The following is a 22,038-nucleotide window of genomic DNA, read 5'->3' as shown; positions in this document are numbered from 1 at the left end:
AGAGAGAGAGAGAGAGAGAGAGAGAGAGAGAGAGAGAGAGAGAGAGAGAGAGCCTAAATATCATATTTCAAGAAATCTAAGAGAAAATTGCCCAGATTTCTTTGAATCAGAAGGCAAAGTAGAAATTGAAAGAATCCACTGGTCACCTCCTGAAAGAAACCCTAAAATGAAGTCTAAGAATATTATATCCAAAATTCAGAGTTCCTAGGTTAAATAAAAAATTCTACAAGAAGGAAGGAAGGAAGGAAGTACTTAGGACCCACTAGATGAGAGCCAGGAATATGATATTACGCAAGGCAAAAGATCTTGGCATACAGGCAACAATAATTTACCTCCCCAAAACTAAATCTAATCCTACAGGGGAAGAAATGAATCTTTAATAAGGTCTTTCAAGTATTCCTGATGAAAAGATCAGAACTAAGTACAAAATTTGACATACAAATACAGGAATTAAAAGAAGCATAAAAAAGTAAACATGGCAAGCAATCATAACAGACTAAACAAAGTTAAATTGTTTATGTTACATCTACATTAGAAATCAACATCCAACAAATTGTTATGTATAAAAAACACACTTGAAACAAAAAGCTGCACAGAGAATTTTTAAAACAAAGTTGAGGCAAAATCTATTATGCTTCAGCTAAAGAAGAAAAGGCAGGAATTGCAATTATATCAGACAAGGCAATAACATAAATAAACCTACTTAAAAGGGATAAACAATGAAACTACATTTTACTAAAAGGTACAATGGACAATGAATTAATATCAACATTAAATGTATATATACCAAATAGCCTAACATGCAATTTTTTTTAAAGCAATCAGGATTAAGTAACTTGCTCAAGGTTACAAGGCCAGTTATTTTGTGTGGGTGCCAAGTATCTGAGGCCAGAACCTATCCCAGGTCTCCCAACGCTGGGGCCGGCACTCTTACTCACTGCGCCACCTGGCCGCCCCTATAACATCTAAATTCTTAAAAGTTAAATTGAGTTATAGGGAGAAATAGAGTAAAACTATAAGAGTGGGGGACCTCAATTCACCCCTCTTGGATCTAGTTAAATCTAATTTAAAAAATAAACAAAAGGAAATTAAAGAATTTAATAATAAATTTTTCGAATAAGTTTTTAGAAAATTTAGATATGATAGACCTCCAAAGAATGTTCAATGAATAGAAAGGAATATATCTATTTTCAGCTGCTCAAAGCACCTCCACAAAAGTTGACTATTAGGATATAAAAACCTCACAAACACAGGCAGAAAAGCAGAAATATTAAATGCCTTTTTACAAATCACAATGTAATAAAAATCATGTTCAATAAAGAATCTATGAAGCAAAGATTAAAAATTAGTTGGAAACTGAATAATTTAATCCTCAAGAATGAGTAAAAGAAGTGGATGAAAAAAAAATCATAGAAACAATAATTTCATTAAAGATAATGACAACATTGAGACAACATGACAAATTTGGGGGAATTTTTAGGTGCAAATTTATATTTCACAACACTTTCATCAACTAAAAGGAAAAAGACCAGATCAACAAATTTGCATGTAACTGTTTGGAAAAAAGTAATCCTCTGGCAGAAACTAGATATAGACTGACATCTCACACCAGATACTAAGACAAGCTCCAAAAAGGTACATGATTTAGACATAAAGGAAAATATCATAAACAGATTAGAGGAACATGGAAGAAATTACCTGTCATATCTTTGGATATGGGAAGAATTCATGACCAAACAAGAGATAGAAAGGTAAAATGAACAATTTTGATCATATAAAACTAAAAAGATTTTGTGTAAACAAAACCAAATGTAACTCAAATTAGAAGAGAAACAGGAAATGGGGGGGGGGAGTTGCCACAAGTTTCTGATAAATATTTCATTTGAAAGAAATATAGGAAACTGAGTCAAATATATAAGAAAAGCCTTTTCCCAGTTGATAAATGGTCAAAGTATATGACTAGGCATTTTTTAGAGGTAGAAATCCAAAGCTATTGATAGTAATATTTTTTTTTAATTCTCTAAATCACTAATAATTAGGAAAACTCAAGTTGAAACAATTCTGAAGTACCATCTTACACCTAGCAGATTGGTAAAGTTGACAAAAAAGTAAAATGACAAATGCAAAGTAACAAAGAATTAGAAACTGAGGAGGTACCCATCAACTGGGGAATGGCTGAACAAGTTATTTTATATCAATGTGATGGAATGCTATTGTGCTATAAGATACAAACAAGATGGTTTCAGACAAATCTGGGAAGACTTCTATAAAATGAGGCAAAGCAAAGTGAGTAAAACCAGGAGAGCAACTTATACAGTAACAACAATATTGTAAAGACAGCTTTGAAAGACTTAGTAACTCTGATTAACATAATGACCAACTACAATTCCAGAGGACACATAATGAAACATACTATTTACTTACAGATAAAAAGGTAATAAACTCAAGAGTACAAATTGAGACTTTTTTTTACATGGCTAATACAGGAATTTTTTTTGCTTGACTGTACGTATTTGTAATGGGTCTTGTTTTTCTTCATTTTTCAATGGGGGTCTGTGGAAGGAAAAATGGGAGGGAGAAAATTCAGAAATGAAAATAAAATAAAATTGAATTTTTTTAAAAGGGAAAATATTTTAAAAGAGAGGGTTGAACTCAACTTCTACTTTGCTTCCATCTTTTCTTGGGAAGAAATTTAGCAGAACAGTTACCATTGAAAGCAATAATGTCCAGGATAAAAGGAATCCCAGTCAAGTATCCAGCCTCGATAAAGTAAAACCCAGGATACTTAAAACAACAACAGCAACAACTCAAACGTGTACAGTAGAAAGAACCCTAAATGTGTGATTAGAAGATCTGGATTCAAATGCTGACTCTGCTACTTACTACCTGTGTGATCTTGACTAAGTAACCTAACCTCTTAAACCTTAACCTGTTTGCTCATCAATAAAATGAGTAGGGTGGTCTTGGCTAGATAACTTTTAAGGTCCTTTCTTCCAGCTTCAAAACTGTGGGCCCACAATCCTATGATCTCTGAGAAATTAGAGAGAAATGGAGAAACGCTAAAGATCTAGAAATGTGACAATATCCTAATTTTTTTAAAAAGAGAGGAAAAAATGTGTTTCAGAAACTATTGAAAGGTAAGATATATATTTCATGTTGGATTATTAAGCAAATTATTTGTGGAACCTTGGAAAAGAGATTAATGCCATGAAATGGCATAATAAGTTCATTAGCAACAAGCCTTGCTAAAGTAACTTCATTTCCTTTAATCTTAACCAAAGAGTGTTGATTAATGCATCGATGTCAACCTGGAATGAGATATCTAAAGGCATGTTACAGCGCTATGGCTTTGGTCCTGTCCTGTTTATCATTTGTACCAATGACTTGCATAAAAGTCACGTTAATCACATTTATGGAGGACACAAAGATGGGAGGAACAGTTAATGCAATGGATGATAGTATCAAGATTTAAAATTATCTTGGCTGACTTGGATCAGAGCCAATAAGATGACATTTAATGGAAATAAATATAAATTCTATCATTTACATAGCCAAAGTACAGGATAAGACACGCCTAGTTTGATACAGTTCATATGAAAGGGACCAGGGTGGGGGAGTGGTGGCACTGGGGGAAGAATTTGACCATAAACTCAATACAAGTCAACAGTATGACCTGTTCCAAAAAAATGCTGAGGCAATTCTAGAGTACAATAATAATACATCAAGGGAGGTGCTTATTCTATTGTATTTGTGCACTGATTAGGCCACATTTGGAGTATTGCAATCAGTTTGGGGTTCCAAATTTAAGAAGAAAAGTTGACAAATGAAGTTCAAAAAAGGAGAGAGTATAGTGAGGCACCCAGGAATGATGTCATGTAAGAAACACTTGAAAGAGCTGGAGGTGTTAACTCTCTTTTGAAGTAATAAAAGGCAAAAATCAGGGCAGCTAGGTGGGCGCAGTGAATAGAGCACCCTGGAGTCAGGAAGACCTGAGTTCAAATCCAACCTCAGACACTTCACACACACACACACACACACACACACACACACACACACACACACACCTAGCCATGTGGTGACCTTGGGCAAGCCACTTAACCCCAATTTCCCTACTTTCCTCCCTCCAAAAAAATAAAAGGCAAAAGCCTAGACAAGGTCCCTGAATAAGGAAACAAAGTAGTAGTACATCATTAGTTGTCAGAATTCACAGGGATCTAGTCTCAAAAGAAAAATACATGCATCTACGCACATCTATTGTATATGTATACACATGCACATATATATCTCTATATCACTAAGATTCAGATTTCTTTCTCACATTTTTTCCCATTTCATTTCCTTCTTGTTTCCATTGTTCTAAACGAACTCTGCTCCAGCATTTCATCTACTACAACGTCTATGCTTAGGTTTTCCACTTTTGTTGCCATTGTTATTATCAAAATCATTACTATTTATTGTTCAGTAGCATCCAACTCTTCACAACTCCATTTTGGTTTTTGTTTGTTTTAGCAAGGTTATTAGAGTAGTTTGCCATCTCCTTCTCCAGCTCATTTTACAGATGAGGAACTGAGGCAAACAGGGTGAAGTGACTTGCCCAGAGTCACACAGCTAGTAAGAGTCTCTGGCTAGATTTGAACTTGGGGAGATGAATTTTTCTGATTCCAAGGCCTGGCACTCTATCCACTGTACCACCTAGTGGCTATCTATTAGTTTACAATATAATTTGTATACTAGCATAATTTAACTTTCTAGAGTGCTAAAGGAGAGGGAACAGATAGTGCTTACAAAGTAATTAAGTGGATTATTTATGCTCTTTGGAAATGAACAAGGCAGGAACTACAAAACCTTCAATTCCTGGGAAAATATTAGCATGGCTCACTAGAGATATGGTGAACATTTTGAACAGGAAGCAGTGATAACAAAGAGCCAGCATAGCTTCATCCAAAGCAAGCTAACCTCATTTCCTTTTTCAACAAGATTACTGGCCTAGAGGATGAGGAGGATGCCATGGATAAAGATTACCTAGCTTTTAACAAAGTTTTTCTGTAAAATACAATTCTTATGGAGAAGATGGAGAGGTACAGATAGAGAATAGATACTGGACTAGCTATTTCAGTGACAAAGGTACCTCTTAGAGAAGGGAACTCCATCCACTAAAGCAGAGAGTTTAATATCACAGTCAAGAAGGACAATGATGAACTGCAGATACCTTCTCTGCAACTTAGTTATACAGAATTGCCTAGAACACTTAGATTAAGAGATTTGCCCAGAGTCACACAGTTAGTAGATGTCAGAACCAGGACTTGAATACAGGTCTTTCTGGATTCAAGGTCAGGTCTCTATCCATTACTCTATGACGGTTAAACAGTAATGCAATCAAATGGATTAGGAATTGGTTGTATGGCTGAATTCAAAGACTAGTTGTTAATGATTCCTTGTCAATGTGAAGGTCTCCAGGGAAGTATTTCAGGGATCCATACTTGTCCTGCATTGTTTAACATTTTTGTCAATGACTTGGATAAGGGTATAGATGGCATGTTTATCAGATTTTCTATGACACAAAGCTGGGAGGGATAACATACTGGAAGACAGAGATGGGATCCAAAAGAATCTTGATTGACTAGCAGGGATAGGGAAACTGCAGCCTCGAGGTCACATGTGGCCTTCTGTTTGGATTCAGTCAAAGGGCCATACTTGAGGACCTAGATGGTCACATGTGAGGTTCTCCACCCTTGACTAGAGCTTTGGGTTGAATCTAATGAGATTCAAGAGGAATAAATGTGGGTATAAATAACTTTACAAGTTATAACTTTTCAGTTGTTCTGACAAGGATCTGGAGGTTTTAGTAGACTGTAAGCCCAATATGAGTGTTATTGCAACTAAGAAAGCTGTTGCAATCTTGAGTTGTGTTAAGAAAGGCAGAGTTTCCAGGAATAGGAAGGGATGATCTCACTGTATTCTAAGCTCATCAGACCTCATCTGGAGTGTTGTCCTTGGTTCTGGACACCTCAGTTTAAGGACAGTGATAATAAACTGCAGAGCATCCAAAGGAAGGCAACCAGAATAGTGAAGGGCCTTGAGTTCATGCCAAATAGAGGAGATCATTTGAAGGAACAGACAAGGTGTATTTGGCCTAGAGAAGAGATTATTCAAGGCAGGGGCATAATGAATGTCTTCAAATGTTTGAAAGTCTGTCATGCAGAGGAGTTAAGTTTATTCTATTTGACCCTTAAGGACAAAACCAAGAACAATGGATAGAGATTGCAAAGAAGCAAATTTAACCTTGAAGCAAGGAAAAGTTTCCTAACAAACTGTACAACACTTGAACGAATTGCCTAAAGAGGTGATGGGTTTCCCTTCCTTGGAGGTCTTCAAGTGGTGGCCAGATGACCACTTTCTGGGTAAACTCTACTGGGAAATTCCTTCATGTATGGCTGAGGTCCCCCACAACCCTCAAATTCTATGAATCAGTGATTCTCCCTTGCCAGTCTGTCCTCCCTTCTAGAAGAAGCCCTGAGTAACTTGACTAACCCAGACCGACCATCTGTCTAGGAGGATGAGGGGTGGAAGGGATATGACAATAGAAAGAAAAGCAAGCAGAGAGTAGACGGGTTTTTCTGAACCGTAAAGGCTTACAGGAGCTGAAGATGCGTGGCCTTGTGGAGAATGAAATAAAGGTAAATGGCCCTGCCTCACCATAAGTCTGCATCAGCTTTTAAGACAAAGATTCACTTGAGAGGTGCAAGAAAGGGAGGCTCCTATGACTATGCTCTCCCCACCTCACCATTAAGCCTATCACGTGAGTTTTGGTGCTGTGTACAAAAGAAGACTTAAACATAAATGGGAACATAGGGCTTTGAACTATTAAAAAACATCCTCAGAAACTTATTTTATACAGGCCAGGTGACCAACCTGTTTCCCTGAGAAAGAAACAAACCCTATTTGTAAAGGAAAGTCAAATTATGAAGATTAGTGAGGAGTGACAGAAAGCCAGGAAGCAAGGATTACAGAAGACAGTAATGGTAGTGAGAGAATTGTCACTTACTGGGGATTAACAGAGACCAAAGAAGAATAATGGAGGTCAACAAGTAGGAACAATAATGGGGGACAGTAACCAACAATACCTTTTAGGAATGGAGGAAAGATGAAGAGGCAAACCACAGATAAACTTATAGGGAAACATTTATTTGGGGGAACAAATCTCAATTCTCAACGTCTGGAGTCCTCTAGGTCATTATTATGTCATTGAGACTGTACAATTCTATGAAGAAACATTACTTGGGGGGTTAGGGGAGCAGCATTGCTATGTCTATGGGCTTGAATACAAATCCTCTTTCCTTTAACTTATAAATAATACTGTTCATATTGTGACCCTTTGGAGCCCAGGTGCTTGTAAAGGAAATGGAGACAGTATCTCAGGTGAATGTCAAATGCTGAAGTTCCTGGAACTTCTCAATGGGTGCAAAAAAACAGAGAAGTAAGGTATCTCCAAAGGCTTACTTGGGTCTTGTCTGTCAGGAGGGAATCTCTGACAAAGGGAAATGTAAAATATAGCAGAACCAAAGCATTTTCAGCAGACACATTTTAAAGGTCCTGTAATAATGAGGGAGAGGGAATGATTTGTGGTAAGAGGGTGGTACATATCTTCATACCTAGTTCCTTTTATTCTTTCCTTCTTCCCCTTTCCTTTTTTTTTTTTGGAAGAGGTGACTCAAAAAATGAATAATTTGACTATCATGGACTGAGGAGATTGGGTTGAATTTGAGCTGCCTTTCAAAATTAGTTCTTTTATCTTAATTGAGGCATTGGCACCAAAACTCATGGATTTTCAGTGTCATATCACCCACCTCTAGGGAACCATAACTGTTGAGAAGTAAGCAAAGGCCCCTAGGGAACTATAAATATTGAGAAGTAGGCAAAGTTTTCTATAGTATTTTTTTGGAGGGGGGAAGGCAGGGCAATTGGGGTTAAGTGACTTGCCTAAGGTCACACGGATAGTTTTTTGTGTTAAGTGCCTAAGGTCGGATTTGAACTGAAGTCCTCCTGACTCCAGGGCCGGTGCTCTATTCACCCCGCCACCTAGCCGCCCCTCTCCCCGTTTTTTTCTAAACCCTTCTCCCACTTTCTACCATCTGTCTCTTACCCACTCTGCACGCCCCTCCCCAGTGTCCTAATGCAGCCCTCTGTCCAACACAGCACCTCTCATCGGTAATATGGCTTGCCCAGCAACAGTAATCAAATCACCAGTAGGTACATGTGCTTCAGGAAAGGGCATATCACTCACAGTAACCCTGGGTCTACAATCACCACCTCCCATGATCCAACCCTCACCTCCCACTTCCAAGCAAAACCCTCTTCCTTGCTCACCATTCCTCCACCTATATTTATTAGAATGGAAGTTCCTTGAAGGGAGGGCCCAGCCTTGCTTCTGTACTGTATCGTAAAATACAGTTAGCACCAGTGCATTGTCTCCTAGACTCAGATTCCGATTCTAGCCAGAAAAGTCAGCTTAATCCCTGAAACTGGGGTGGAAGGCCATCGCATCCTACAAATCGAGGCGGGCTGCACTCTCAGATTAGCAGTTTTGGCTGCCTCGGTCAGGGCGAGGGGGGGAAAAGGGGCGGGGAGGGGGGGCGGTGGGAGGGGGTGGCGGGGGCGGGGGTGGCAGTCTCAGAGGGAACAGCCTCGTAGGGGGTCGGGAAAGGGGCTGACGGAGACAGTTGCTGCATCCCTAGCTTCTGTCCGCCAGAGCTCGCTCTTTCTCTTCGCCTCCGCAGAGAGCAGCGCCCGGAGGCCCGAGCTCACTGCCCGCCCCCTCTCCTTTCCCCTCTCCCTCCTCCTCCCTCTCCCCCCAACCCTGGCTACGGCGGGGTGGGGAGGTGGAGGCGGGAGCAAGGAGTCCTGGCCGCGTGTGCCCCTCCCCATCCCTTACTCCCTCCTTGTCCCAGCGCCAGTGCCGACGTCGGCGTTGGCTCCGGTCGCCATGGTGACGGATCGAGTATCGGACCCGCCCCCCTCTTTGCTTCCCTCCTCCCACCCCCATCCCGGCCTCCCTGACGTCGGCGGACGTCAGAGGCGGCGCGCGCCTGGCTGGGCCCCGCAGAGCGGGAGGGAAAAGGGGCGAAGGAGCGAGCGGAGCCGCCGCCGCCGCCGCCGTCGCCGCCGCTGTCGAGCCCAAGCCGGAGCCGTGTCCGCGCCCGCGTCCGCCCGCCCTCCCGTCCGTCCTCGAGTACGCCCGTGTCCAGCAGCGGGGCCCAGCATGGTCATGGCGGATGGCCCGAGGCACTTGCAGCGCGGGCCGGTTCGGGTGGGGTTCTACGACATCGAGGGCACGCTGGGCAAGGGCAACTTCGCCGTGGTGAAGCTGGGGCGCCACCGCATCACCAAGACCGAGGTGCGGCCCGGGGACCCGGGCACCGGGGGGGAGGGGGCGCAGCCGGGCGGACCGAGAGGCCGGATCCCCGAAGCCGAGGCCAGCGCGGCCTGGGAGAAACCCCGGGGCACGGGTCCGACCCGAGGGCACCGAGGCTGGGCTAGGCGGCTGCGGGCACGGAAACCCGACCACCCCCAAATCCGCACCCCGGCTCGGGGACGGCGTCTTCGCCCTTCCACGCCCGGCCACGGAAGCAGGGTGGCTTCGGTCCTCGTGGGGTTGGGTGGCATCACCCCCATTTGTAGGAAAGGGACCCTGCCTCCGTCTTCCTTCCCCTTCGGGGGCTCGGCCGTCCGGGTTTTGCAAAAGGGACAGAAGGTGTGAGATCCTGTGGGGCAGGGGTGGCGAGGCTTGCCTCTCGGGGGACCATGGGGGGGGGGGCGGTGTCTTCCTTTTGCCCCTCACCGAGAGGAAGCCCCCTTGTCCCTGGGGAGGTCTGTGCCCGTCGCTGTCCCTTTCTCCCTTCCTGCGGGGCGCTTTAAGGTCTCAGGGCTCGGGGAGCTGAAGTCTCACCTCCGTGGCTTTTCCATTTCACTCAGAAGACAATGGACCTGGCTCAAGTATTTAGTGTTATTGAAGATGTCACTGGTTAGTTACCTCTGGGTCAGCCTAGCACAGAATCTGCGCTTTAATTTAGGGGGTTGTGCCTTTGCCGCCGGCGCTTGGGAGTTGTGAGCCTATTCCTCTAAACCACAGAAGATTTTGACTCTTTACTGAAAAAAAACAAAAACGCTTCATTGCTAACAGAAGGTAGACATCCTTCCATGTATTGCACATAATGATGTTCCTTACAAATCTCAGTACCTTCCCTCTCTAATCAAACTCATTCTCCTGCAATTTCTCTCTGTTTACTCCCTCAAGCTGCTTTCTTCCTTTTCTCTATTTTAAATCTTTCAAATTAAATACCTTTGAAAAACCGTGGAATCAAAAGCCACTTCTCTTGGAAGGTAAAACCTGTATTTTTGAAGTAGGCTATTTTGTCTTATTTTAGTTACTAATAGAATCTTTTCCCTGGCCACCTTTTTCAATTTGTACTAATGGCCACCCTGGTTTGAACGTGGGGTAAAGTTAATATACTTTCCTTTTCTAGGGGTTGTTTTCAAAATGCCAAGCAGCCTGGAAGCGCAATTATTATTTTTTACTTTTTTTCCAGTTGGCTTTCAGAATGATTTTCTCCAAATTTCCTTCTTAATCTGACCCGGTGGACTCATTTCTTAGGAGAAAGGAGTTTTGTTGTTGTGTCATTTTCTATCTTTGGCCTCTCTGCTGATGCTAAAGCATCCCAAATGTGAGATGCCTCCTTATTCCTTTAACAGCTGGACCAAGGTCACAAGGTTGTTTTTTCTTGGTCACCAAATATACCAGTATTAGCTATCTGCCTCAGGTTTGTGCTGACAGCCAGGAAGTAAACATAATGAAATTACGGATTCTTTGATCCATATGATCTCCACACCTATTTAATTTTAAAGCGAACAGCAACAAAACTTGTCAAACTACACACAAATTTGTTCAATTCCCTCAAAAATTAAGAATTAAGGTAAGGAACTAAATACATGGAAATTGTATTTTAACATCTTTTTGGTTAATGACTATCTGGAATATAAACTAAAGAACTCTGTTTCTGAACAAAATTTTAAAGCAATTATTAGAATCTGCACGTTTCATACATTGGGTTTCATTCTAAACAGTTTCGTCTAACAATATTTTTTAAATTGGTGCTGATGATCTTAGACAGCAGAATTTAAGTAGGTTATGTCACTTTATCATGGTCAACCTAGGTGCTGACCCCTAGAAAATGGTAACCCAAATCTTCCCTGCATTTCCTTTTGAGCTATATTGAATTAATACATTGTTATGGAGTTAGATGTTACTATGCTGTATGTCCCATCTTTTAACAGAAGTATGAAAGTGAAGGGTCTAATAGCTATGTGTAAGCTACATCAAGACTCTTTCTAATAGTGTGGTAGGATTAGGGAAGGATTGAATATAACAGAAACTAGATTTCTATTCTACAAAGAACCGGATCTATGAGAATGAGTTTATATTAGTAAGTAAAAAGAAATTTGAAGCCGATTTGGAAGAGGGAGGAGGTATTTTCCTTCTATACTACCCCTCCCTCTCGAAGTTCTTGGGCTTGTGTGCAGTGGTTTGGTGAATGGCCTAATAGTGTTAGCTCATGTTTGAAGAAAGAAAAGAAGTGGAAGGCAATAGCTAGTCAAAAGAGCAGTGAAGATCTGGGTTCTCTTTAGTTGAAGCTTTAATTTTCATGGTGGCTTTTAAGTAAGAATTGCTGTACAAGTAGTACAGATGCAGGTACTTCACCTACTTTACAGAGTTATTGTGAGCATTTTTTAAAGAGCTATATAAATTCTAGCTATCCTTTAATAGACAATGACTTACATGGATAGGACCTAGAAAAAACATTTGTTGTCCTAAGTTGTCTAAGGTTTGGAATATTTATAACTAATTCAGTGAAGAGCTATGAAACTCTCAACTTTCATTTTGTTTCTTAATATGTTTATTGTGAGGGGATTTTACCTTATGTGTTAAATTTTTCTTATATTCTGGGATGATTTTTAAAATAAATTTAATAATTATGTCAAAGCTTAGCAATGCCTAGATTGAAATGTCAGTTTAAATTCAACCTTCAAAACTAGGATGCTATGGGAATTGTTTCTTAATTTTATTTTTAATTATTTTAAGTTGTAATGCTATTGAATGAATTATGAGAATTATAATGGGAGCATTTAAATAGAAATAATTAACAGATTTTTTGAAACTTCTGTTTGAATTCTGCATTTGTATGTGTAGCAATAAAATATATACATGAATAGCATATTATTAAATACATTATATTTACTTTTTTTGAAAATTTTGTTATTTGAATAGACTTAAGAATTGAATACTCAGTGTAAATATATGCTTTGGAAGTTAGAAATGACATGTTCTCAAGTTTAAACTAAAGGTAAATCTTAGGCTTTGCTTCAACATCATAAACAACTAAACACTGGTTGTGTTTTTAATTGATTCCTCCTTTCCTCTTGTGTCTCGTTTAAAAAAAATAGTATATGTGAAATGTCTGTAGGCAAGTCACTTTATCCTCTCCATATCAGGCAATAATAAAAACTAAATGATAAACTTATTTATTTTTTATTTTTTTTTTTTGCCTTTTGGAGGGCAATTGGGGTTAAGTAACTTGCCCAAGGTTACGTGGCTAGTTTTTTTGTGTGGGTGTTAAGTGTCTGAGGCTGGAACCGAACTCAGGTCCTCCTGACTCCGTGGTGGCTTTACTCACTGCGCCACCTAGCCGCTCCCAAAATGATAAATTTATGATGAAAAAAAATGATATAGACAAAAGCTGCAGTGAAGGTGCCCTCCAACATTGATAGAAAGAAGAGATTTGTAAGAAGAGAGTATCCACACTTGGGAGTTGACTTTATTCACTGAAATCATAGGTCTAGTTCCTGTCCCTGAATGCAATGTATGAACCTTAAAGAATTCGAGTCTATTTCTGTGTCTCAATTGTTGCAAAGACTCCAGGTGGCTGAAGTGAAGAACACTTGATTTTCAGGCTGAGGTCTCTTGGATTCAAATCCTGTTTCTGCTACTTTCTCCCTTTCTCCCCCAGGCAAATCATTTAACTGTCTCTTCGTCTATAAATGAGGGGTTTGGTTTTGAAGATCTAAGGTCCATTCCAGCCTTAAATCATACAGTTGCACTTATTTTTGGTTAATCTAGGGATCTGGAACTTCTAAACCACATGACTCTGAGTATAAGCTTGCTTCTTTTTAAGCCAAAATAAAGGAATGAGTCTGTACCTGTGTGACTCATCCTTACCAACTTGTCCTTTAGGAATAATGATTAGGATTAGGAATAATGAATCACTAGTCTTGGAGCCCATTAAAGCTCAGATCTCTTAGTTCCCTTTTTTTCTTCTTCCCTCATTCCCATTTTCCTCTCCCCTCCACCCCTTTTTGAGGTGCTCTCCTTTGATTTCTTTCTCTTTAGGTATTAATTTAATAAACATTTATTAAACACCTGCTACATGCAGAGCACTATGTCATAATAAGGGAGATGAAAAGTTTAGGTAAGAATCTGACCTCACAGAACTTAAGGTTTTTGGGGGGCATGATATACACCAAGAGTAGCAATACAAAATAATGCATACAAAGTTTATCAAAGTGCTTTGTGAAGTCTGAGGGTGGCGAGGGGATGGTAGCATATAAACTCGGTTTTTTAAAGACCCTTCCATCATTTTCTGGGCCAAACATATAAGCTTTTATAGTTTATAGGAACTTTCTAGAGAGAAATTATTACTTAGTCTCTCTAGTATATTAACCCATATAAATAATAATAGTAACCAACATTTATAAATACAGTGCTTTAAAGGTTATAGTGTTTTACACACATTTTTCTTATTTGAATTTTGCAATAGTCCTGTAAGACAGGTACTTTAGGTGTTATTCCATTTTTATACAGATTAACAAACTGAGGCTTAGAGAGCTTGTGATTTGCTGAGGAATCCACAACTAATGTGTATTAGAGGTGGAATTTGTATCCAGGTCTAATTGATTTCGAGTTATCCTTCTATGTACTCTATTATGCTATCTGTTGAAATTAAGTAAAATAACAGAAGTAATCAGAACAGATGGAGTTAATGTAACATCTGTCACATCATTTGTATATGTATGTATGTGTGTATATATGCATATACATATATACATATATTATATGCACACAAAATAGTCTATTTTAAAAACTATATCCTGAGTGTGAAAATAAATAGCTCTTCCCCTTAAAACAGTTATTGACCCCATCCTAGTCTTTCAGATCACTTCATGTTAGCCAGTATTTTTGGATATATTTGAGGTTCTTGCATCTCCCTTTACTTTAATTTTACATAAAAGAAGAAGCTGGGCAATAGGAGAATCTAGCTTATTTTTATTATACATTCCAAAAAAGCTTTCTATTTGTTTATAGCTTTCAGTCTGATTAGAGAAATAGGTTGTACTTTCATGTTATTGAATCTCCGTAGGTTTGATTATTGTTTCTCCTCCTGCAAATCATACCTCCATATCTTCTCATCCTGTATGATTTTTGCCCAAGTTTTCCCAAACAAGTCATCTTTTCCCATAAATCCATCCCTCCTAACATTTCTATTTTTTTTTTTTACTACACTACTGTTTGAAACAATCAGGCTTCAGCTCTTCAGTCCCCTTGATGACCCTATCTGATTGGTTGCCAAATTTTGTGGATTCTATGGCCACAGCATCTCCTGAATCTGACCTCTTCTCTCTACTAACATGGCCACCACCTCAGTGTTTCATCTCCTCCCCTGGACAATTGCAGCATTATTCTAACTAATCGTCCTGCTTTGAGTCTCCCTTCTCTCAGATGCATCCTCCATACATTTGCCAAAATAATCTTCCTAAAACACAGATCTGACCATGCCATTCCAGTGCCACCCTTTTGCCTCTAGGAAAAAATACAAACTTCTCTTTGGTATTTAACACAACTTGGCCATAAGCTACCTTTCCAGATTTAGTACACATTACTCCCCTTCATACATTCTATCCTAACCAAACTTGCTTACTTCTCTTTCCTTGCACAATGCATTGCTCATCTCCGTGTCTTTGTACAGTCTACCACCCATGTCTGAAATGTAATTCTTCCTCACATTTGCTTCTTAGAATTCCTAGATTCCCCCAGAGCTCAACTCAGGTGCTGTCTCTAGCATGAAGCCTTTCTGGATTCCAAAACTCCCTGCCCACCCCTCCACATGCCCCAGAATACTTTGTATATATTTTGTTTCCACTTACCTGTGTAGGTGTGGTTGTTTCCTCAATTGTGACCGGAAACTTCTTAAGGGCAAAGGCTGTTTTCATTGCATAGTGCTTGATACTTTTTAGATCGTTAATAAGGGATATTCTTCAGTTAGTTGAGTGGATCTTGAAACAATTAGGAGTCCTTCTTGTCCTTTTAGCATCTCAGGAGTATCAGTATACCTGGGTTTTTTCTTGATTCTTAATTTTGTTGTTTAGGGGTTTTTCATTCACGTCTGACTTTTTGACCCCATTTGGAGTTTTCTTGGCAAAGATACTGGAGTGGCTTGCCATTTCTTTCTCCAACTCATTTTACCGATGAGGAAACTGAGGCAAACAAGGTGAAATGACTAAGCCAGGATCACACAGCTAGTGTCTGATTCTTAATTAGCCAACCTATTTTTCCAGGCTTGGATGTTCTCAATAATACCGTTTATGCTATTTTTCAAGGGGAAGTTATCACTGGTAACTTACAGCAACCTCTTTACTCTTTTTATTTCCCTTTGGATAATGTGTAATTTATTCTTTCCACATTGTGGTGTTAAGTGATTCTCAGTCATGTTGCATTACTGGAAAAGTATTGCTATTAAAAGAGATGGAGCAGGTTGGGCTTGTTGAAAGCCCCGCGTAACGTCCAAGCTGTAATTCAGCCTGATAACCTTTTCCAGTTCCAATTCTGGGATCAGCTTATGGACCATCTGCGGTACCTGCCCAAATTATTCAGAGTGCTGGACTAATTCAGTGGGTTGCTCATCTACCTGTGTCTCATAGTTGATTGACATGCAGTACGAGTCAAGACTCATAGACCCTAAGTGAATTCCTTCAGACAAAAGTGATGGCTTAAATGCTGACCTGCCTATATGTAGTTAGTTAGTGTCTTTTTTTGGGTTTTGGATTTTTTTTTTGGTTCTGACCTGTGTATGAAAAACTTCCCTTAATTTAGATGGGCAACTTAAGTGCTACTTAACTGTAATTTAGCTGTAGTCTTAGAGCAGAAGTTTTTAACTAGTGTCCATGAACTTAAAAAAAAAAAACTTACCAGTTGTATTTCTCTATAATTGATTTTCTGTGTAATCCTGTGTATTTGATTTTATCCTCAAAAGGGGTCTTTTGGTCTCACCTGACTTCCATAGGGGTCTATGACTCAAAAAAGGTTAAGAACCTCTGACTAGCAAGTTGCTTTGGGACACTAAGAAGGTCGCATAGCTAGTACCAGTGAGAGAGACTGATACCCAGGCTCCATGACTTCAAGGCCAGCTCTCTATACTGTATCATGATGCCTTTCAATTTGGTAGGACTGCACAGATATTAAAAAGTTGTCTTAGCTATAGCCAGGGATTTTAGGCAAGGGCCTAATTTTGTTCTCTCCATGCCTTAAACACCTGGAGCCAGAGATGTTTGAGACATAGCCAGAGATCCATTGCTAACTAGTTTGAGCCTTAGATACAAGAGTGAACAAAAGAAAAACTAGGGTCTTGGACGCTAGGGGACATAAACCAAATATATGTTCAAGACATGGGACATGCCCTCTGGATGTGCCTCATTCCCTACTATTCTAGTATGTAACCACTAAGCTGGTGCCACATGTGAGTCCAGTCCAGCCTCCAGAGACCCAGATTTCCCTCCTGACCTCCCTTCCATCTCTACTACTTAGCTCTTCTATGTATCACAAAACTCTTGGAAGTAGAGGCAACAATCATTGATTGCCTCATCCCCTGATCTGAATGATTTATAGTGGACATGTTCTCTTGGGCTCAAAGGTCCTTCCCTCTTCTACCTCTCCCTATATTCTTGGCCATGTCTGATTCAGTCCTTCAGTTCTTTTCTTTCTTGGCTCTCCTTTTCCTTTGCGCCCTCTGGAACCCTTGCTTAATTCCTAATGGACTTCTCTTCATTCTGTAGATCTGCTTTTCACATTCTTTCCCTCATAGAAACCTGCCTTTCCCAAAAAGGCAATTTATCATTGACCAGAGACTCAAGTACTACTGTTTTTCTGATGTCTCTGACACGCTGAAAGAGTTGGTCTCCCATACTACTTTTGTCTATCTTATTATCATTTAGAGTGATACCACCTCCTTGGAGTTTCATCCATCCAGATTCTTGCAAATGTGATCTGTTGGCTTCCAGGTCATCTCCTTTCTCGACTTCAATACCAGGTTCACATCTTCTTCTTCAACCCAGACCATGAAGTTGTATTTGGGAAGTTCAGTATACATGTTGATGTTCCCTCATACATACTGGACTTAACCTCCTAACTCCCATGACCTACAACTTTCCTCTGGTCCAGGCAATACACATGGATAGGTGCAGCATAGACCTCACCATCACCCAAAATTATACTTGATTTTGAACTCAGAAATTCCTTTCTCTTGTCACATTTTTCTGGCCTATCTCATCATTTTACTTCTTTTACATTCCTTGCTTCCTTTTCCACATCTGCTTTTTTTTTACTTGTATTGTTTCATAGTCTCAGTCACTTCCACTATGTTCTAGCTTCTGTTCCCTTGCCTCCTTGTTCTACTGTGATTAACATTCTTCTGAATCAACTCCACCCTCTGCCTTAGCCTTTCATACTCTCAAATTGCTGAAGGTTGTTGAAAGAAGTCATCCCACCTTATTGACTGGATCCATTACAAATTAATACTATCTAATCTCAACTTTAGCTCCCTGATGAACAACAAAACTTTTATTGTTTGTTGATTCATGCTTCTACGCCCTTCCTTGTCTTTCTCCAAATGTCTGTTTTCTCCTCAGCCCCCTGCCCCCCAGTGCCTCCTCTGCTGTCCTCTATCCATTCAGCCCTTGTTCATAAGAGCCTCCTAAGGGTCTTCATTAGGACACAAAGATAACCTTTAGCTTCTCCTGCTGATTAGTAACTATCAAATAGTTTGACTGGAGGTCTCCAGTGGAGTATCACAGTCATGTAGGCTGGGTCCTTTGCTGTTTAACATTTTTGTCAGTGTCTGATAAAGACTGGATGGCTGCCTCTTCCCATTTACTAGTGATAGGAATCTGAGAAGAATAGCTGCTCACGCCCTGGATGATAGAATCAGGATCCAAAAGGAGCTTAAGAGACTAGAGCGTTAAGCTGAATCTATTCAAATGAAATTCAGTAGGGATAAATTTAAAGTCTTACTCTTGAGTAAAAAAGAAAAATTGCTTCACAGGTATGACATAGGGAAGCTAGTTAGACAGCAGTTGTTCTGAAAACTACTGGGGGAGGGAAAGAAGGATAGTGGACATGTGGTGGCCAAGAAAGTTAAAGTGGTTGGGTCTGGATGAAGAGAGCCGTAGTTTTCTAGAAGTGGGAGGTGAGAAGTCACACTGTATTCTGCTCTTTTCAGACCTCATCTGGAGCATTCCCTTCAGTTTGGGCTGTCATTCTTTAGGAAGAATATTGATAAGCTAGGAGAGCATGTAGAGGAGGGCAACCAGGATGGCAGTGTCATAGGAACATCAGTTGAAGGAATTCGGCATGTTTAGCCTTGGAGAAGAGAGGATTCAAGCAGTTTGGATGACCACTTATTATTTATGTTAAAATGGGAATTTCTTTGTGTATGTGTTAGACTAGGTGGCCACTAACATCTCTTTTTACTCTCATGTTCAGGGATTCTGTACACAAAGTAGTTTGGAGGAGAAGGGACTCCACGTCCTGAGAGGAGCAAGATAGGTTACATGTTGGAGGTATCATTTGTGCTGAGTCTTGAAGGAAGCTAGGAATTCTAATATCTCCTCACTATCTACCTTATTGTGAAAATACAGATCATTGGCTCTTGATCTTCCTTTTCTCTATTCTACCCTCAGATCTGTCCCTCTAAATCTTGACCTATCTTTCTCTTTTTCTCCTTTCTTTGAGGAAGGAGGTACCCCTTCTCTACAAAGACAACTTTTCTACCTTGCCCTCGATTCAATCTCCTCTCTTCTCCAAGAGCTTGTCTCATTGGTTTTTTATTCTTTTACTAATGATCTTTCCCTTAATGATCTTTGCTTAGATCTTTCCCTGGTGTCTACAAACACACCCAATCTTTCAAAAAAACAAAACACTGCACTTGACTCTGGCATTCCTTTCACTTATCACTATATACATTTCTTTCTCTTGACTGCCAAACTCCTTGAAAGAATTGTCTATACTTGTAGCACGCCTTTCCCCCCTCACCTACTCACTACTCTTATAATCCAGCTTCCAGCCCCAGCTTCTTGACTGTTGATAACATGAGAAAGAACAATTACAGTCTCTGAATTGTTAAATCCAGTATGGCCTTTTAACCTTCCTCATCTTTCTCTATGCAGCTTTTGATACTGTCAGCCTCCCCTTCTTCCACTTCTTCCTTATCCATCCACCTAGACCAACCCAAATCTGAAAAGGAATCTCCACTATGACACACCCAAGAAGTGATCATCCAGCTTCTACCTGAAGACTTGTAGTGGTAGAGAACTCTTAGTGACCATACAAATGCAGTAGTCCATTCCATTCCTTTGAAGCTCCAGTGATTAGGAAGATCTTTTCTCCTGGTTCTCTTCTAACTTGTCTAGCCACTAATCAGTTTCCTTTGCTGGATCATCATGCATCTTCTTCTCCCTTAAAATTGGTGTTCCCCAGGACTCAGCCCTGGGCCCTCTTTGCATCCTTTTTTGGGTCCATCTTCTCTTTGAGCTACCTCCTGAATCTCTTTATCTAGCCCTAATCTCTCTTTTGTACTCTAGTCACTCACTTGTCTATACCTACTGAATTTCTTTCCTTCCATATTCCATAGGCACTTCACACTCAGTATTTCCAAAATAGAAATCAGTACCCTCCCCCTCAAAAAAAATCCATGCCCCCAAACGTGTATTTCTGTTGAGGGTACTACTGTCAGTCATCTAGATTCATAAATTTAAAGTCATTCTTGACTCTTTCTCCCTCCTTAGCCAAATCATTAAAGTTTCATTGGGGGCGGCTAAGTGGCACAGTGAATAGAGTAGGGAGGGCTCTGGGATAGGAGGGCCCTGGAGTCAGGAGGACCTGAGTTCAAATTCAGCCTCAGACACTTAACACAAAAACTGGCTTGTGACCTTGGGCAAGTCACTTAACCCCAATTGCCTTCCAAAAAGCAAAAACAAGTTTCATTGGTTCCCCCTTCCTGACATCTTTTGCACCCATCCCTTCCTTTACTCATATGGTCCTCATACTAGTTCAGGGTTTTATTCTAGACTGCTGTAATTTCTGAATCGGACTCTCTTGCCAGTATTTCTCTTTTTAAATCCATCTTCTCCAAAACTCCTGAAATAGGGGCAGCTAGGTGGTGCAGTGAATAGAACACTGGCTCTGGAATGAGAAGGACTTGAGTTCAAATACAAACTCAGACACAACACTAGCTGTGTGACCTTGCTCTGCCTTCACCCCTCCAAAAAACAAAACAAAACCTCCCGAAATAATCTTCCTAAGGCATAGGTCTATGCATGTCACTCTTTGGCTCAAAATCCTTTTCCACTTAACTATATCCTACAAATTTCTTAGCCTTGTATTTTAAGATATTCATTTATTATATAGTTTCCACCTACCTTTCCAGCTTCATTTTATATTATTACCTTTCTGAATGTTTTGTATATTCCAACCAAACTACCAACTGTACCTTGAATTTGTTATCTCTGTCCCTCTTCATTCACACAACCTGGAATGTACACTCTCCTCCATTAGTACTCTCAGAATTCACACATTTCTTTAAGATTCAATTCAGGTTAGTATATGATTGTGATGGAGTACTACTCTGTTGTAAGAAATGATGAGCAGGTTGATCTTAGAAAAATCTGGAAAGATTTGCATGAAATAATAAAGAGTGAAATGTGTAGGATCAAGAGAATGCCGTATAGGGTAATAGCAATATTATTCAAAGAGTAATTCTTGATGACTAAGCTATTCTAAGTAATATGAATATTCAGATCATCTACAAAAGATCTGTGAAGAAAGATGCTCTCCACTTCCAGAGAAAGAACCAATATGTGGAAGTTTGTATTGAATGGTTGCACATATATATCTATGTCAAATGTTAGCCTTCTGCAGTACTGAATTGGGAGGAAGGAAGGGGAGACAGCTCTGAAATAAAAATATGACAAAAAGAACAAAAAAAAGACCTTTTGAAGAAAGAAAAAAGATTTAGTTCAGGTGTCACTGCCACCCTTGCAAAGCCTTCCTTATTCTCTAGGTAAATATTTTGTTCCTTACTAAGCAGCTAGGTGATTCATTGCATGGAGTGCCTGACTTAGAGTCAGGAGGACCTGAGTTCAGATCCTACCTCAGATACTTAAAAGCCATGTGACCCTAGGCAAGTTACCTCATCTCTCTGGGCCTTAGTTTCCTCATCTATAAAATGAAGAGTTTGGACTCCCTGGCCTTCCAGGTGTCTCTAGATGTAAGTTTATGATATTATATGATTTCTTATAATATAATAATATTTCTTTACCTTCTCATATCATAATTTATTCAACCATTCTCCAGTTGGAGGTAGCTAAGTAGTACAATGGGTAGAGTGCTGGGCCTGGAGTTAGGAAGACTCAACTTCCTGAATTCAAACCTGGCCTCAGATACTTACTAGGTGGGTGACCCTGGGCAAGTCACTTAACCCTGTTTACCTCAGTTTCCTCCTGTAAATGATCTGAAGAGGGAAATGGGAAACTACTGCAGTATCTCTGCCAAGAAAACCCCAAATGGGGTCATCAAGAATTGTGCAAGGCTGAAAACTGACTTGAACAGCAAAGATTCTCCAATTGATGAGTGCTTACTTTGTTTCCAGTTCTTTGCTACAA

General features: G+C 40.1%; 1 protein-coding gene and 1 long non-coding RNA gene across 3 annotated transcripts in view; one reads left to right on the top strand and one right to left on the bottom strand.

Annotated features, from left to right (window-relative positions):
• LOC138155375 (uncharacterized) overlaps positions 1–8,598 on the bottom strand; it is a 76,614-nt gene extending 68,016 nt beyond the window's left edge. For both annotated transcript variants that reach the window (XR_011166817.1, XR_011166818.1), the window contains exon 1: positions 8,368–8,598. This is a non-coding gene — a long non-coding RNA (uncharacterized lncRNA). The remainder of the gene's footprint in view (positions 1–8,367) is intronic.
• A 552-nt stretch (positions 8,599–9,150) lies between these two features.
• Positions 9,151–22,038, top strand: part of SIK2 (salt inducible kinase 2) — a 167,180-nt gene continuing 154,292 nt past the window's right edge. The window contains exon 1 of the mRNA XM_069080260.1: positions 9,151–9,394. Coding sequence (XP_068936361.1) covers positions 9,260–9,394 — 135 coding nt within the window. The 5' untranslated portion in view covers positions 9,151–9,259. The remainder of the gene's footprint in view (positions 9,395–22,038) is intronic.

This window comes from Petaurus breviceps, unplaced genomic scaffold, assembly GCF_028583685.1.
Source record: "Petaurus breviceps papuanus isolate PSGF00001 unplaced genomic scaffold, PetGlider_PUasm1.0 91133, whole genome shotgun sequence".
NCBI lineage: Eukaryota > Metazoa > Chordata > Mammalia > Diprotodontia > Petauridae > Petaurus > Petaurus breviceps.
Note: the sequence above shows the minus strand (reverse complement) of the source record. Positions and strands in the feature narration are given on the sequence as shown.